At 37.8% G+C, this 18,863-nt stretch overlaps 2 protein-coding genes across 3 annotated transcripts; both read right to left on the reverse strand.

Annotated features, from left to right (window-relative positions):
• Nucleotides 1-2,735: 2,735 nt before the first annotated feature.
• On the reverse strand, nt 2,736-10,301 carry rnf152 (ring finger protein 152). The gene is made up of 2 exons (XM_053487099.1): nt 10,233-10,301; nt 2,736-3,805 (listed from the first exon to the last, which is right to left on the reverse strand). The coding sequence occupies exon 2, from the start codon at nt 3,683-3,685 to the stop codon at nt 3,155-3,157; it is 531 nt and encodes a 176-aa protein (XP_053343074.1). The 5' UTR covers nt 3,686-3,805; nt 10,233-10,301; the 3' UTR covers nt 2,736-3,154.
• Nucleotides 10,302-13,490: 3,189 nt separating this feature from the next.
• Nucleotides 13,491-17,079, reverse strand: buc (bucky ball). Of its 2 annotated transcripts, none has more exons than XR_008356364.1 (7): nt 17,007-17,079; nt 16,836-16,899; nt 16,501-16,653; nt 14,964-16,418; nt 14,615-14,750; nt 14,158-14,271; nt 13,491-14,079 (listed from the first exon to the last, which is right to left on the reverse strand). XR_008356364.1 is itself a non-coding variant. In XM_053486953.1 (7 exons), exons 2-7 carry the CDS (start codon nt 16,840-16,842, stop codon nt 14,048-14,050), a joined length of 1,872 nt encoding a protein of 623 aa, XP_053342928.1. In that variant the 5' UTR covers nt 16,843-16,899; nt 17,007-17,079; the 3' UTR covers nt 13,491-14,047. The 2 variants fall into 2 exon arrangements, 1 of the variants encoding a protein (XP_053342928.1); XM_053486953.1 differs by having other exon boundaries at nt 14,640-14,750.
• Nucleotides 17,080-18,863: the final 1,784 nt, after the last annotated feature.

Consider the following 18,863-nt stretch of genomic DNA (forward strand, 5'->3'; position numbering starts at 1 on the left):
TGGAAGAAAACATTAATCAGGCAAGATCTGTTCAGTGATACGATTTTATTTTTTTTATTTTACTGTTTATACTCAAATACGTTTTTTGGTAAAATCACAAGAAGGTGTTAAATTTCATACTTTTTTTAGGACTCAATAAAAACAATATGTTTAATGTAAGGAATAAAACACTCAAGTTATAAGAATATATTCAGTAATGTTGTGGAGTGACAAATTAGTGCTACTGTAAACACTCTGAAAATTCTCATTAAGTCTTTAAATCCAGTTGGACAACAATTTCCATGAAAACTTTTGCATCAAACATACAGTATCACTATGAAGCAAGTTAATTCCTTTTCTCACTCACATTATATCAGTCGTAAACAGTCCTTCCTTTACTCTCTCATGAATTTAATAAGATTAAAAATCTATGTGTCATGTTACATGTAAACCATAAAGAAATTTAAGAAAACTTAAAAGTCACAGCTCTACCTCTGACACCTTCCATAAATGGAAAAAAAAACTCCATCTCAATAATCGAACAGTTTTTATAACATGTACTGTAGCTGTAACAGTACATGTTATAACAGTAACCCAGTGCCCTAAACCAAAGCTACCCCCTGTCTAACAAAGTACAGTGCAACATTATATGAAGCTTGGCTTTATCTGTACATGATTTAATGTCAATCTAGTGTTGGTAAGAGGTGAAAAAAATTCCACAGTGTTTATAAGAACCCTTAGACAAAATAAAAAGTACATACTCAGTGTTAAAATCCCTTCTATCACCTTTAAGTCTTTTATTATATCCAAAGTGTCTTCATACAAACCCACACTCTTCTTATTATCAACAATCCGCTGTGGTGCTTGAACATGATAAAGTACGTAGTCCATTTGGTAAAAAATATAACAGTGATACATTTTAAATCAAATGTTGTATCTGTACTTTTTATCAGTAATGGAATTTATATATATAGCGAATAAAGTGTTTAGTTTGGCATATGAATGGCATATGAATAACAAATGGCACATGAACTTGTGATCAGGGCTTGTGGTTTGGAATACATTCACCGTGTACAGCTAATAAGTCACGATTAGAAATTCCTTGTGATTTGGCACGAAACAACAATGTATCGATAGCATGGTGCTCATACTCCCTATGATTTGGAATACATCCTTAGCATAGATAATAACGCGCAGATATAAATGGCCCTAGATAGTGATTACAGCATGTCATTGAGGAAATACCCAAACAATGGTTGTTTAAAATAAAGTTGTATGCTCCCTAAATAGTAAATAGTGGGTGCGGTTTGTGATAGCCAGAGTGTATGGATTAAAATGTTCCCTATGCAGTGATCATGGCCTGTATTTTCAGTGTACACATAATAGTGAGTTGTAAGAAGTGGCCCTATATAGTGAATAGGGCGTGTGGTTTCGGGTTCATCCGCTGTGTACAGTATGGATAACGGTGAGGGTGTATGATTTGGGACACACCCAAAGACAACAGGTAATTGTCATTTAGCATGTCTCTGCATGGTGAATATTAGAGATGGGGGGAATCAGTTATGAATCATGATTCATGTATCGCCACAGTGACTCCAAAATCAATTTTTTACATGATTTATTAAGTTTATAATGAAGATGCTCTTGTTGATTGGATAAGCATTTCACTACATTTCGTACTGTGTATGTCTGTGTATGTGACAAATAAAATTTAAAATTTTGAATTTAGTGACTGTAATTGGCTGTTTTCCAGCTTGAACAGACATGACTGTCAGCCGTGGGCTTAACTGAATTACAGAAAGGTATTTCATGTCATGTTTATTGCTTTACGGTATCAAAGGTAGAGCACATTAAAAACATTTACATTTAGCAGACGCTCTTATCCAGAGCGACTTTTTTTTATCTCATTACACATCTGAGCAGTTGAGGTTTAAGGGCCTTGCCCAAGGGCCCAACAGAAGCAACTTGGTGGTTGTGGGGTTTGAACCTGGGATCTTCCAAACCGTAGTCCAATGCCTTAACCACTGAGCTACCCCTGGCACTAAAAAGCCACAAATCTTTCTTTTTCTCCAAACTCTGCAAACAAATTAGTCACAAACCCACTCTAACACCAGTTTTAAAACACCATGAGAGCTAATTACTCTCCAAACACGTTAGAAGCCGCGCACACCTGCTCAAGACTTTGGAGGCATTTGAGGCAGTAACACCTTGCTTTCTAAACTATTCATACACTGGCATCACAGAATTATTTGCTAAGTTTCCTGTTTAGAAATAGTAATTTTATAAATGGTGGAAGACATAACAGAGATACGTGCTGCTCATTAACAATGTAGGTTTTGCTTAATTTAATTTGAAGTAAAAATTTTAAACTCTTTAAAGTATTTGAAGTTGGTTTGTATTGTTTAAATGCTGTTTAAATAAGAAAACTAATGCTATAAGGAACAGGGCGAATTTGATTACTCGTTCAATTAAGGTGTGAAACTGTTGAATAAAGCTAAGGTATAAAACTTTCAAGGTATAACAAGTTTTTTTTTTTTTTTAAAGAAAAAGTTCAGGTTCTTAAAATAGTAACAAAAGCAACGAAAAAAAAAATATACAGAATCGTGATATTTGTAAAATCATGATACTTACAGAACTGTTAAAAACTTGTTATACCTTGAAAGTTTTATACCTTAGGATTCAAGGACCTTGAATCCTTGAATCCTAAGGTATAAAACTTTCAAGGTATAACAAGTTTTTTAAAAAAAAAAAAAAGAAAGAAAAAGTTCAGGTTCTTAAAATGGTAACAAAAACAGAAAAAAATATATACTGAATCATGATATTTATAAAATCGTGATACTTACAGAACTGCAATGTTAACTGAATTGGCACAGAGGCATCATGATAATATCGTATTGGGTTGTGTCTGGTGATTCCCGTCCCTACTGAACTGAGTGTGTGGTTTGTGACACAGCCAGAGTATATAAGTATAGTGGATAAAGGTAAGGTATTTAAAACACAGCATACGTTTCCTACATAGTCAACAGGGCATGTGGTTTGGGTTTATGTTCCCTAAGTAGTGCATACTATACTTTCATGATGACATGATGATGATATCGGTTATGAAATCCGTTAACTGAATCATGAATTTCATTCCCTTGTTGTGATGTTTAAGATGCAGCCCCAGTCTCGTCTCTTATCCACAGGAAATGATGCTGAAGCGTTTGGACACGCAGGACATGTTGTGCAGGATGATTGCCAAGAGGAAGATAAGGATCATGGCCACCAGGAGGACGGTACAGAACCCAGTCCAGGCTGAACTGTTCGTAGTCGCGTTTCTCCCCTCAGCCTCCTGTTCCTGTCCAGATGTACGGCGTTCGTGTTGAGTCGTCCCGTCTGGGTCTTTGAAGCCATACCGGTAGTCGTGTTCATCTGCTGGAAGTGGCAGCAGGTAGCAGCTGCTGTTGGGCAGCCGGATGAAAACGGGCGTGCGTGCTAACGTGATGGCTGTGAGTGCTTCCGGGTCATCAGGGAGCTGGAACACGGAGAAGCCGCTGAGACGTGTGACACGGCGGCACCAGGGGCAGCGGACTTCCCTGTGATTCAACACCATCTGATCCAGGCATAACGAGCAGCATGTGTGCCTGCACTCAAGGAGTTTGGGCCGCCGTCGTGGGCTGAACGGGTTAAAACAGATCTGACACTCTGGTCTAGAGAACGTCTCCATTATGCGCTGAAGGCTCTCTCCTAACTCAGGATGAGTGCAGAAACACAAAAGCCAGTTTACTATCAAATATCCACATGGTCAAGTTTCAGGCTTAGACTTTTAATCCATATCCGGCTACATCTGTAGGGTAAAACAGAGAAACCGTGTCATTGTTAATCCAAACTAAATCTCAACACTAAGACAATATGCTGGAAGTTTACGCTGTGCCTCTTGCCAAGTACGCAACGCATAAGTACATCACCTAAATCTTAAACAGGATTTGGGCCACAGAAATCCTGTTTAACAACGCTACAGATTAAGAGTTTGCAACTAGCACATAATAAAGTGTAATATTTGTCATATTATATTTGAGAACCTGTGTGAAGATGTGATGTTTGTAAATCTGAGTTATTTTTAATCCAGGGACGGCAAGATCTATACAGATGTGACAGCATCTCAACATCAAAAAGACAAACAAATAAACATATATAGGGTTTAAAATTGTGCAGTATAGCATGACGTATCCTTATTTTCAGCCCAAAATAGACAATATGAAGAACTGAATTTTAGTTCATTTTAACCATCTTCCCTAACCCGGACTGAGCAAAAAAATTACAAAATGGGTCACAAAGGCAAAGAAAAAGCACAAATACACATGATCACGTGTTTCTATGGTTTATTTCTATGGTTTGTTTCTATGACTAAAAAATATTAATAATATGCTTATTTTGAGAGTTCTACATTTTTGCAACTTTATTCACATATTCTGAATTCACCCTTTATAAAAGTGATGATAACTTCAATGATAATGATAACTTGTACATAATACCTGACATATCCGAAAACCTAAAAACACAGTTTGATGTCTAAAAACTTCCCACAACACACTCCGGCAGGACTTCTATATAAGCACTTTTTTTTTAAATCACTGACATATGCTGTGTTGCTGCATATGATCTGTGCCACTTGAGTTTAAAAGTTATTGAATAATGACCTTATTTTAAAAATATATTTAGACAAAATTGAAAGGTCAGTACTGTTCTGCTAGTGGTTCTAGCTGGTGTTGTTTCAGGCTTATATTCTCAGCATAGGGATCTTTTCCCTATAAGGCTAATTATTTTGTCTCCGTAGAACCTTTATATGTATTTTGCAGACAGAAGAGAAACCACAAACTCTTCTGTTCTAAATTGGATACTGAACAACTTTTTTGTTTATTGGAAAAATACACCTCTGGTAGTGAAGACTCTTTGCATAAACGGAAGTTTTTCTTGGAAAAGGTCTATAAAAATATAAAAATCTTATAACGAATCGGAAACATTGACAATTTAACAGTGTTACGATAGAAGACATAATTTAGAATCTTGTTAAATCCTTTCTAAAATTAAGGTTAATAACCCATGAATACTTTAAAATAATAGCTCCAAATTGGTCAGCACGAGCAGTGGTTTAGTACACAAAGTCTGTGGGTTCTCAATCCTTTTCAGCTATTATGGAGCCCTGTGTAAAACTGTTTGGAGGGCAAACATTGCCTCAAGGAATCCCGTAGCTATTATGTATGTTAATTGCTTGCTGTAATGCTCATCAAAATAAAAGAGACACAGAAAAAGAATTTCACCAGTGAGAAAATGAGAAAAGCCACACAGCAAAACCACAAATTTGCCTTGTGAGATCATGCTCTCTCACAAACTAGCCTCAACTGACACGGCGGTGAACTTAAACTCCGACTGTCTGTGATGTGCCATCAATCTGTGATAAAAAGTCGCTCGGGCAGCCATGACATTAGATGAAAGAGTTGTTGCTATAATAACACGGTTCATAAACCAGGGTCTCCTCTCGGAGGATCGAACTGAAACTGGGGCCTCTTCATCAAGACTTATTTTAACCCCTGTCCCCTGAGAGAAAAGTAATTAATAATGTAATTAAACCTGCGATTGTCTCGTGAATGGACGAATCCCTTCAGGGCCTCGCTGGTTATGAGACGAGCACAGTGTCAGGCAGAAATATTACACCTCATATTGAGGTTAATGCTTAAAATGCGGTCAGAGTGAGATCAATTACTGAGTCTCACTTACAGACTAAACACATAAATAAGAATTAGATTCGATGGCATTTCATTTTATTAAGCTGTATTTAGCTGTAGAGTGAATGATGGCAAGGTGTGTGTGTGTGTGTGTGTGTGTGTGTGTGTGTGTGTTTAGGTGTGTGTGTGTGAGATATAGTGAAATATGTCATCTGGTGAGAGGGATTTGATTTCTGAAAGAATAGGTACTGCTAGCATTTTGTGTTTAGAATAAGCAGTGGCATCGTCCCAAATTACCGTTTCTTTGATTACCTTCACGTTTTTTTAGGTGGTCGTGGGCTGAACAGGTTGAAGCCGAACTGACACGCTGGTCTAAAAAACATCTCCACTATGTGTTTTACCATCTGAAGGCTCTCTACAAACTACAAATAGTAAGGAGTGCAAAAACACGAAAGCCAATTTACATGGTCAAATCTCAAGCTTGGACTTTTTATTTGCATTGGCTCCTGGTGAAATTTCATATTGATTTAAAGTACTACTTTTGACATATAAAGCATTAAATGGTCTCGTGCCGCAGTATCTGAGTGAACACTAGGTCTTACAATCCGCCACACATACTTACTAAAGGCTGCTTTTTAGTACCACTGATTATGAAAACTACAGCAGGGGGCCTTAGGTAAAGGAGCAGATCTGGGGGACTCATGGACGTAGAGTATTATGGTGAACTGGTACGTTTATATGCTGTACGTGTCTCTGACCATACCTACAGTAACTCTTATCTCTCTTTCTTTTCTACAACCCCCCCCCCCCTCCATCTCCCTTGAATTTAATTCAATTAAATTCTATTTGTTTAGCGCTTTTAACAATTGACGTTTTTCCCTCAGCACCGTCACCCTTTGCTTGCTCATCAGGGACAATCTGATCATTTTGATTCATATACATTTATCACGTTTCATACACTTTTCGCAATTTTATTTTGATTGTTTAAAGCTGCTTTGCGACAATGACCTTCATTAAAAAACTATACAAATAAAATGTAATTGAATTGTACTCAATCCAGTTCAATGTACCATTGAGTAACCAACCGGACTGGTCCAAAAAGAGCCACTATGAAATATATTGCTGTTCAAAATGCCACTGTAATTATTGCATATGTCAGACCACATTTCCCAAACAAAATTACAATGAGTAACAATTTAGACTGCGCTTACTGTACAGCATACCCAATCTGACTGCTCTGAAACCAAATGCCACTCAGTGTAACTGAGCAAAATGAACTTCCTGTCCCAAATGCAACTGCCATCAATTACATTCCTGCTCAAATCACAAGATTTAAAATAAAGGTAGTAAATAAACATCTGTAGAAGAATTTCTGCTTTTAATGTTTAATGCCAGGCATCAAGCACTGAGTCTAGACAACACAGTGTTTTAGAGAAATCTAGCTGTGGACCAAAAAATATATAAAAAATATATAATAACAATAGAAGGAGAGCTGATAGTGGGACTGCAAGCAAATTATGTCTATGGTAGCACTTTTGTGACGGAATGCAATTTATACCATCATGTGTTAATGAAAAACTCCATGTATTTTATGAACTTGTTTACATAAGCCAAAAAAAATATTTTGTCTTAGCAGTGTGCTGCTGAAATAATGTGGAAACAGGTGTTAGACAACATGTTGCTGAAGAGAAAAGCATTCAGTAACGCAGTCTTCTCTGATAAAGCAACATCATATTTATGAATGCGAAATCCATTTTCGACTTATATACAGAACTCGTAAAAAATATGAAAAGAAAAAGAAATCGACACCAGTTGGTCATGAGTCCTGTGGGTAATTTTATTAAATCATGTGAAATCTTTGACCTTGTCCCATTGCCCTTTGGCATTCTCATTTTTCTACACACATCAATCTCTCATTTTTTTGCTGACTGAGGCAGCACAGAGCACAAAAGCCTGCTGCCTGCGTTTTTTCCCCTAATCACTGCCCCTTAATATTCTCCCTTTTTTCATCCATGTGTGAAAAGCACACTGCTAACATAGGTAATGAAAAGTATTCAGCGAACGCATTCATGGAATTCTCGAATGACTGGGTCCTAAAAACGCGCGCCTGAGGTGACCCTGAGATATAAAACCTTGCTTTATATTAAAAGAGACCAACATAAAAGAAAGCAGGGTAATTATTCCTCTAGAATGTCAAGCGTTGTTGTATATCATGTTGACAGAGATGGCAGAAGGGCAACAAAGCAGCGAGCTGGATGCTGTATCAGTCAATCAGCTGGATAGATGGATCGTCGGCAGGGGGATTCATCAACGCCAGGTGAAAAGAGAGTAACAGAAATGAGAAGAAACGTCACTTAAAGACACTGTGCATCCGCAAGAGTGATGAACTTCAAACCGCGCACGTCCTTATTAACGCTGGTGATTCATTCACCTAGAAGAAATTCCACCTGGAAGTATTTTTACTCAATTTGTCCACACAAACAGATATCCAGATGGTGTTTACATCACAGCATGGCAGTGTGGGCCCTTATTTCCACATTGCCTCACGAGGCCTCTGACAAGGAGCGGTCTCAAAACAAACGACACGTGACTTACCACATACAAACACACACCCTTTCTATGTACTTTGGTCGTAGTGTTTTTTTTTTCTCTCCTTTTTATCAATCGCTACAGTCCTGATCGGTACATTACAGCTGAACTAAACAGTGCAGAATGGATTTGTATTAATCTGCATCTGATAGAGTTCTTTTTGTTTGAGATAATGTCAGTGTGATGTAGTTATTTGGCCAGACATGCTGACGTCCAAGGAAGTGTTGCAACAAGAACAAACAAAAAAAAAACTATTAAGCTGTATTAAATCACAGCAACTTTTTAAATTCACATTGCCAAATTCAAGACATTGATTTTTGTGTCAGGATCATTATTATTCTGTAGCACAGCAATAATACAATAATTTATATCACGTAGCATATTATAAGTTTTGTCTTTGCATGTGAAAATTTTGTCCTAACACATTATATAAACCTATGTAGTAAATGATGTAATGAAGCAGACAAAAGTTGCCTATAACAGCACATTATAACGTCTTTTATTTATCTTAAATAACATTACTATGATACATGTTTCTATTTATTAAAAAACTGCACATTGTTTATTCGTTTACTTGTAGTTCACTTGCTAGCTTCTAAGTCAAGGACACTGAATTAAAATTTGAGAATGTCCGATCAATGAACGCTTTTGTTTCAGTTTATTCCGCACACTCTGTTCATACGCGGTAAACTATCATCTCGATTGTCTCTGTTGAGTGACGGGTATAGCCATGCCCACCTCGAGGGGAAAAAAAGGATTAGATTACTGTTTGATTATTATATTATTTATTCTCATTCATTAAAAAAGCATCAGGGTCCAAGAACTGGCATTGGGTTTGGATCCGGATTGTATTTCCAACATTTAGTTCTACCTGCTGTTAGTTTCCTCTTTACAATGCATAAACACAAACTTCTTATACAACTTGACTGTTACAAAGCGCGGACATCCTGGATAGAGTGCCAATTCAAAAGTATGCACTCATTAATCACTATGGGGAATTTGGAAATTAACTGCATTTTATTTAGACTGTCTTTAAAAAAGGAGGAAAAACATCAAGCACAGGGAGACGAGGCAGCACTAGGCGGGGTACACCCTGGACGGGGTGCAAATGCATTGCAAGGCACACACCCCCACTCATTCACACATTACAGGCAATTTGGGAATGGCAACTGACCTAATCTGCATGTCTTTGGACTGTGGGAGGAAACCCACCAGGCATGGGCAGATCATGCAAACTCCAGACCCGAGGCAGGAATCGAACCCAGACCATGGAGGTGCAAGGTGACAGTGCTAACCACCTGGCACTCCTAATGAGTGTTTTGTAAACTTTGATATTAAGAATCGTTATGTTTAGCAACTGCCTGATATTGTTTCCCAAATCAAATATTATGTATTGCATGTTATAAAGACTATACATAATTTTGCAATATTAACTAGTATGTTTTGGTGACTTTACCCCATCTAACACATCTAGTATAAAGTCTCGAGCAGATTTCGAGTGTGTGTGTAAGATTGAAAGTGTGTGAAAATCATAAACCTCTGTCAGAGAACTCTGGTTATACAGGAGTGTAGTTATAGTCTAAACAACCCAGATAAAACACTAAGTTAATCAGTCCAATGTGGGCTGACGCCTAATCCTCATAGAAGTGCAAAGTCCTGCAAGAGTTTACTGTAAGAGTGTGAAGGTGTAGCTTCATGCTGAGAATGAACACCCTGGGGTTAAACACTACCCTGTGTAGACTAGTGCAGGAGTCATGCCCCTGACTGACCGTTATTTCAGTCATAACCCATGCTAATGCTAACATATTTCACAGAAAAGTCACTTTTAGAAATATACAACGTATAACTTGTTTTTTTTAAGTACATTAAACGATACTTTACAGAAAAACCAAATAATGTGTTATTACCAAATTAATAAATAAATTAATGATATTAAATATAAACAGGTATATTTTTTACCTCAGGTAGTCTGCGCGCGCTCTCTCACTCTCCGGTTAAATGATTTGTTTCTCCCCTCTTACAGTGCCTGTAATATACAGAAGAAAAACAACATATATGTTTTAAAATCGTATTATAGAGATGTTCAAGAATGAAAACAACAACAATAATAAAATGATTAATTGAAGCTTTACAGTTGCCTCACCTCAGCCCTGTGAGAGAGAGAGAGAGAGAGAGAGAGAGAGAGGTCTCGCGCGCACCAAGCTCGTGCGTTCCTCAGCACGCGCGCTGCTGTTTTGACAGTTCCGTGAGCGTTCACTAGGGCCCGCCCCTCAGCCAATCAGAAGCTCGTACACATGAATGACGTGAGAAAAAGCTAATAAGAACAGAGCAAATAGCGACCGCCTCAGGTAAGTTTTTTTTTATGCTCAGAGATTTTGAAAGTTTATTTGTTTAAGGTAATTAAAATACCATTGAAACTTTTTGAGGTTACTGCTTCTACTAATTATTATTATTATTATTATAGTGAATATATTTATCAGAAAATGTGTGAAAAAATTATTCCCTATACACACATTTTAAATCATATATTGCAAATTGCATTATGGTGATTGCAACAAACAAAACAAAGAACAAGCTTTAATACAGTATTTAATACAATATAACTTTATGACTACCCGCCTAATGTAGAGTTTGTCCTCCCTTTCACCACCAAAACAGATTCCTTTCTATCATGACCAGCAATAACCTTTTTCGAGCTACAGTACCTTCTATTGGATCGGACTTCACGGGCCAGACTTTACTCCCCATGTGCATCACTGGTTTTCCTTCCTTGAGTACCTTAGGTATACATACTATATTAGGTATGTCCTGACTACTGCAGACCAGGAACATACCACAAGATCTGAAATTTTGGAGTTTCACTGACCCAGTCGTATGGTCCTTCTCATAGATATTTTCAATATCTCATTACATTTGTGTCTGGAATTGGGCGGAATATATTAGGCAGCAAGTGAACCATTGTGAGTCTTAGTGTGGTCTAATCCAATAGAAGCCCCACTATGGTAGTAAAAGGAGGGACCTACTCAATATTAGGCAGATGGTCATAAGGTTATGGCTGATCAATGTGTGTATATGGATAATATACTTAAAAAAAAAAAAAAACATTAGAAATGCTATATCAATATATTATATAATAAAAATTCTAATTATATATTGCAAATTTTATTTAAAAAAATATTTAACGAACCGTAGACTGAACAGATTTTTACTTCTTCTGTTGTTTTAGATTTTAGATTAATCCGTAAATAAGTTAACGCTTGAACTACTTCCCACCTTCTCAGTATTTATTTAACACTGGAGATCTTTCCCGAGAACATTCCAAGTAAAACCTGCCTGCTGTTATGCAGCACAGCGTGTATTAATCGTTTGCATGTGTGACATGAACACAGAGGCAGGAAAAAAAAAAAATACATTGGCTTGTTGTTCTCTTCACAGTGAAAATGTCTGTGCTATACAGTAGTTCATATTACAACAGCTGTCCAAATAAGTGCATAAAAGATATTAATTTGTGGATATTTCAACAAACCACACCCACTCTCAGCAAATAAATACGCTTTGTATATCTATGAGGAAACAGCATGAACAAATAACGGTAGTTATTTAACATGTAATGCTAAAATGTAAAATAAAATTCCTGTATTACTGTCACGGTGTCGAATTATACCTCAGGCCTGGCGAGCAGAAACCTTATTTTTAGAATAAACACATTTTCTGGATGACGATGTCTAAAGATGTCGCTCCAAGTGACACACTATACGCTGCAACATGACCCGATCGGACAGCCATCAGTCGAGCGGTCATGTTTTCGGCGCTCACATGCAGGTACCTGTGTGTTTGTACAGTCAACTTGACGTGAACTGGGTTAGTGGTTAAACACAAACATGGCTCTGGTGTTGTTTTTAAATGACATACCGACTTGGCCGCATCACTATCGCACCAGCTGATTATTGATCATTGTTTTTGACAATATATTCTGAATGGTATCAATTCTGAGACAACTGAGCGGAAACAGGCTTTTACCATGGGGCTTAGTCACGTCGATGACTTCACGTCTTGGATTGTGTGCCACAGCCACCATGAGGTTTGTTATGTTTGTAAAAGAACATGCATCATCCTAGGGCATTAGTCTATTGTGGCTGGGACACTGGTCAACAAGGGAAGCTGTGTTTATAGGCTTAGGTTAAGCCATTTAATTGTGCTTTTTCCTTCATGCTACGCTACAATCTCTTTTTTTGGGGGGGGGAGGGGGGGGGGGGAGAGAAGCACTAAAAAGTAGACGCTTATATCAGGCAACTAGACATGTATATAGATGTAAGATTGTCTGTACAATTCAGTAATATCTTTGTTTCCTACTGTACATACAGGACCAGAAACTAGTCTCAAAACTTTGTACAGCAATCCAGGCCATAACTTAATGAAACTTTTGTAGTACTTATAACCGCCCGAAGTTTAACCTGCACCATAATAAATTCCAAATGTTAAGTAAAAGCAATGTTATGAACCATTATGTGTCAAATTTAATAATCTACTTGCTCAATGTAAACAAACACCTGCACCAATAGATACAAGAAAAAGCTAAAGTATATTTTAGTGGGACTAGTTCATATTTTCACTTTTACCGAAGTCATTTTAAAGACAAATCATCTTTATTCAATCTACTTTTTTCATTCCTCATCTGTGATTTACTCTCCGATCACTGAACAGGGAGTGTATTTGGCAGACAATAGAATGTACAACTTTGTGTAAAGATGGCATAAGATACTCAACTTTACAGAATGTGATTTCTTTGTATTAAGTTAGAGTTCCGCCATACAGACAAATGTACGTCAACCTGAAATATCACCGATTACATTAAAGCTTAGATTATTTTAGCCATTTCTAAAAACTTTTCCCCAATGACCAGTACTTAATAGTATTTAATACACCCAACTTGAGCTCCATTCCAAGTTACTAAAGCAAATCTATATTGGATAACCTGCATCTAAAAAGCACAACACTGAGGCATCCGAGTATAGAAGTTAAACAAAAATGCAGAACGACCTGTAATAACTCACGACTATTGAGTTTTAATAATGCAAAAGTCATTTGCTGAAGAACCCAAGTGACCAGTCTTTGGCACCCGATGACAAACACACCTCCTAAGGTCAGTGTACATAAATTACCATGTGCCCTAATGGCAATCAAAATGGCATAAATGATTCAAAGACACAAAACAAGTGCAATGCAAAGATTTTAATGACCACTGTAAGTCAACAGTACACTGCATTTCAGGTATAAAACGACAGTTGCATGATAAAACGACATGTCTAAACTAGGCTCAGCCAGACTGCCAAGATATCACAATTTTTCTATTTTTTTTATTATTAATTTATTTATTTTCAAGCTGCATTTCTGATGCCCATCCTTCAAAAAAAGAAAGATAAATAAACCTGAGAAAGCGTTCTGTGAATCAGACCTTGACAAGCAGTGCTAAAAGCGAACAGACTAGATCTACACCTCCCAGATCCAGCCACACACATGAATGCATAAAGCATGGCAAGGCCTGGTCCAGAGAAAAACGCTCCTCAGGCCAGATTAAGATGAATGCACAGCACTCAAAATGAAGTGGCATGAGCGTCAAAAACGCAGTTTATTTCAGCAACACCCCTTATTTGAACAGTTACCCGTGCTTATTTTATTAATTATAGCATGCTTTTGTGCATTCCATAGTGCAATAGTGTTTATTCTTATTATTAGGTAATACATTTAAGTATTAAAGCGGTGCTCATCATAGTTTAGTATCTTGTGCCTCTTCTTTTCGTAGATCCTGGTAAAGACAAATACCGTTAAGTTGAGCACTACCAGAGATTTTCCATGACATAAAAAGACAAAATCATGCACTTACCTCTGCCCCTTTGACAGTAGGAAAAGTCTGCCTCATTGTGGTCATCGTATTCATTTCTCCTTGGCCTCTGCTGAGCAAACGTCTTGCACGAAGGCCTTCGTCTTGCAGGTCTCCCTTCATGACAGTGCAAGTTTTAAAAAAGGAAAACCGTAAACTTAAAGATTGACAGACCATAAATGTGTAAGAATGCATGTTAAACTGAAGGGCAAAATGATTTTTCTTGGCAGATTCCATAAAAAGCTTGCGTCTTGGCTTTGTGTCCAACATGGTTATTTTAAACAAAATTATGAGGTTTCAGGTCATGTGATCTCAATTAACATATTGAAAATTTTGTGCAGCCTGTACTTTCACCAAGTTTTAGGTATAGATGTGCCAGGCCAAGAAAACAGCATCACTAGTCACTTTCAGGAATATTCTTGTTTGTGTACTTCTATAGTCCGAATCAATCTTTAATCACCACAAATTTGGGGGGGTGGGAACACCTTTTTCTTGAAGACCATTGGCTGGCCTGCAGGTACGTGATCTCTGCTTGCCGTTGCAGCCAGACCAATTCTCCTGGTCCACTAGTTCTAGACCTTCTCTTGGACAATGCTCTGAAAAACATTTTAAAAGCACAAGGATGAAGTCACATCTCTATACCACCGAGTACATCATTTTCCAGAAATTTAAGCAGAACCGTCAATAAACTTTGACCAATGACTTTGTGAGAAGAGAGGGAGAAAAAAATAAAATAAAATAACTGCCACACAAGGAACTAGCATACCAGTCAAGTCATGTAATAAAGAGTCTAAGAAACTATGACGTACCAGAGTAAGATCTGAACTGGGCACCCTTTTGACATTTGCCTCGGCCCTTGTCTCCTTTAGCAGCTGAACAGGACTGATCACCACACTCTCCTCTGCCATGGCCTTGGTCCTGCCCACTTGGCTCTGCAACCTCCAGCACCTTCCTGGCTGTGTGTTTAGAAACTTGAGAACAAGGTGATAATCCTTGCCTAGAAGGGTTCTGCATTAATACTACTTTCTGAGCACTGCAGGTACTTGGCTCCTCAGGATCTTCGTCCAGTTCACAGTCACAATCCTGTTCCAACAGTTCTGCAGGGCTGACATCTTCATCTGGAAGGCTTGCACCACAGCAGGCACAAGTCTTGGCCCAGACAGTGCATGCTTTATCTGTCTGAGCCGTTTCAGCGGGGGTGGGAACAACTCCAGTTTCTGCCAGCTTGCCACCATCTACATAGGCTTGCCCAGATGTTGGATCATCTTCGACATCAGTGGAGAACATCTCATCCCTGGAGGACAGTTCATCTAACGAAGGACTGAGAACACTCTGACGCTCAGGAACCACCTGAGGGTAGTAGTTGTGAGTGTACGGGCTTCCAAAAGTGTAGCTTTTAGAAGGCAGTAGAGCAGACGGATCCATGTAGAGCAATGGGTCGACCTCTTTTTGAAGCAACAAACCAGTGGTGGTTTTATTGCAAGGAAGGCGGAGGATTTGATATGGCAGATCACAGTCTGCGGTCATCTGCAAGAGAGGCTCGGTAACCTCTACAGACTCAGGAGACAAATACTCAACCTGCTCACTTTGAATGGAGGACTTGCCCTCAAATAGGTCAGAAACATGAGCGCCGGAGTCTTCGACCTCAGCTGAATGGCTTCCACCACATTTCTCACTCTGAAAACACAGCATCTTTGAATCGCCCCTTTTGTAATCTTGGTCCTGATTTTCGTCACGAATTGAGGAACTGTCAAGAGGCAGCACATCCGACAGCACACACTCCTCTAGACGGCCCTGGCTTGACTCTGCATCATACACAGCCGAGTCACAGGGAGTCACCAGTTTTGACAAGTCATCCTGCTCTGCCTTATCAAACTGAGAAGCAGGCTTCACATTTATCTTATCTCCAGCCTTCATCTTCTCCACCTCACCAGTAAACAAGTTTACAGCAGGAGTTGAGGAAAACATCACAGTGGAGTCCTTAACCGCTCCAGATTTTTCACATGCTCGGAGACTTTCAAGGCTATCCATCAGCTTGCTAACCGGATCTCTGGGCTCCGTCTGGGCCTCAGACGACGTGGTCTCACGGTGCATGCTCGTCTGCTGGAACTGTTGACGGAAACGGAGGTCGTAGGAAGCGACGGGAGGAAAGAGCGGGGCAACCCTTCTGTAATCAGTTGGCTGCATGGGCGCATGTGGGACTACGTAACCAGGATACTGCATAAATTGATATGGAGGCATGTAGGGACGCCCAAAAGGAAATACTAAGAAGAAGAAAGTGAAAAGACAAAGTCAGGTGCAGGAAAGGAAAAGTGTTTATTTTCTCCTACCTGAAAGGTTTCTTACCTGGTCCTGGGAAGCCATACTGTCCAAATGGATCCATTGGCCATTGATACATGAAATAAGGTTGAGAAGGTGGTTGGACGTAGAAAAATGGTCTATTGTGATTAACAGGGGGGTGTGGTTGCTCAACATCTGATTGTGAAGGATGAGAAACTTCTGGAAAAGAAAACAAAATCTCACCCTCACAAGACATTGCCCAAGGATTCATTTTAATAAAGAACTGTTGATTAATAAGGTGCATCATGAACTTTACGCCAGTACAAGAGATGAGAATCTAGAAGCTAACATTAACCCACCCGAAGTGAACATGTGATCAGTAAAACCATCATCATGCTCACCTTCCATTTTGAGTGAAGGGACAGGAACCAAACACAGGATACACAACACCACTATATATATTTACTGCAAAAACACAATTAACATTAAAAACACACATATTCCACTTTTTTTTTTTTTTTTACAACAAACAGAGATAATGAACAGAACATGTACATTATTATACAACTAACCTTAAACGTGCAATGTGATCACAATATGTAAGTGCACCAAGCAAGAGCAACAAACTCCACACACACACCTCTCGGTCCCTATAAATAGCTCATATAAGCTCCTCACACAAGCCTGGGTGCAACAGGTGTGCTCCATCCTGAGCGGCCCCGCCTCCAGCTAATTACATCCGCCCTTAATTGAAGTTGATTGATAAGGGCGTGGTTTAACTCCTGACTGCCCCTAGACCAGCGTGGATCTGCTACACACTCTGTTCTAAATATACATCACTGGGTTTTTATATAGCCTATTCAAAATATAATAATTTGTACATATTTAATTCAAAAATGTAAAAAACAGAACACATTTAACATTAAGCCTGTATATACACACACACACACACACCAAAAATTATTATTTATTACATAAATTATTATTTAGTTATATTTAGCATATGAATATATTTATTTAAATGAAAATACAGTATATCCTGGAGGAAAAATACATTTTGATATAAACCACAAAGCAAAAACATTTATTTAGTGTTAGATATTTAATATTTTAACAACTGTGTGCCAAATCAAAGAGTAAATTAAGTAAAGTAACATAATATTGTAATACGCTGCAATATATTACATAACAACAAATTTACTAAACAAAACATATAACATAAATACACACACACACACACACAAAAACATTTTAAAATCTGCTCTTTTAAGCATTTAATATCTAACCAGTATATATAATGTAGATAAAAATACAGTATATTTTGGATTTAATATAAGATATAAATACTGCACCTTATATATTGGGGGTTAAATATAAACCCCAAAGCAAACTTAAAACATGTATTTAGATATGTAATATTTTAATAACAGTCTGCCGAATTAAAGTTGTATAACAATATATAGTAACACATTTTATCAAGATTTTAATTTCACAATATAGCATTATATAATATTATTAAAACAATTTTCATGGACAGTATGTTTTAAATATATATGCATATTTTTAAAGTGTTTCTAAATATTATACGATTTATTTTTACATATTTTATATCATGAATTAGAAATTAGGTATTTCTGTGAGTTTATTTTTACTATAAGCAGTGATTATTGTTTAATAACGTCCAGCCCTTAATAAAATATTCTCCACTGAAAAGTTTTAAAATCTGCTTTATCAAACTTAAAGTTTATCTGGTATAAAACCTACAATTTAAAACAAAGCAGTCACAAAACAAGGTGAACACACTTAGGTTTTAGTGGCGTGACAATATAGTGTAAAGAACAAAATGAGATATTTACTCAAGCAGGAAGCGTAAGGGGAAAAAAGAAGGAAGAGGAACTAGAAGGACCTTATGGAAAGCACGTAGTCTTTGAAAATAAAACAATTTTTTAAAAATCTACTGCGTCACTGTTTTTAGATGTTACTCTGATCTACTGAAGTATAATAACAAGCATTTTATAAGGGTCAAAGGCTTTTTATCAACAATTACATTAAGTTTATGCAAAAAGTCAGCATACGTAGTGTTGTTTCCTATTTTTCAAGATTTCTGCAATTCGCCCTGACATGCTGTCAATCAACTTCCTGACTGATGGCGAAGTTGTGCGTTTTTGTTTGTCCACCCGCCTCCTGAGGATCGACCACATGTTCTCAATGGGAGGTCAGGGGAGTTTCCAGGCCATGGACCCAAAATTTCCATGTTTTGTTCCCTGACACACATAGTTATCACTTTTGCCTCATGGTAAGGAGCTCCATCATGCTGATGGTTGGGAGAAGTTGCTCTCTGAGGATGTTTTTGTACCATTCTTTATTCATGGTTGTGTTCTTTAAAAAACTTGTGAGTGAGCCCAATCCCCTGGCTGAGAAGCGACAGC

The sequence above is a fragment of the Clarias gariepinus genome, chromosome 25, assembly GCF_024256425.1.
Source record: "Clarias gariepinus isolate MV-2021 ecotype Netherlands chromosome 25, CGAR_prim_01v2, whole genome shotgun sequence".
Lineage (NCBI taxonomy): Eukaryota > Metazoa > Chordata > Actinopteri > Siluriformes > Clariidae > Clarias > Clarias gariepinus.

Excerpts from the sequence above, each read along its gene's own strand:
- rnf152 (XM_053487099.1), bottom strand. The coding sequence starts at position 3,685 with ATGGAGACGTTCTCTAGACCAGAGTGTCAGATCTGTTTTAACCCGTTC.
- buc (XM_053486953.1), bottom strand. Across the intron at positions 14,751-14,963 it reads CCAGTTCAGATCTTACTCTG|AGCATTGTCCAAGAGAAGGT; the intron begins GTACGTCATAGT and ends AATGTTTTTCAG. Across the intron at positions 14,080-14,157 it reads CTACTGTCAAAGGGGCAGAG|GATCTACGAAAAGAAGAGGC; the intron begins GTAAGTGCATGA and ends TGTCTTTACCAG.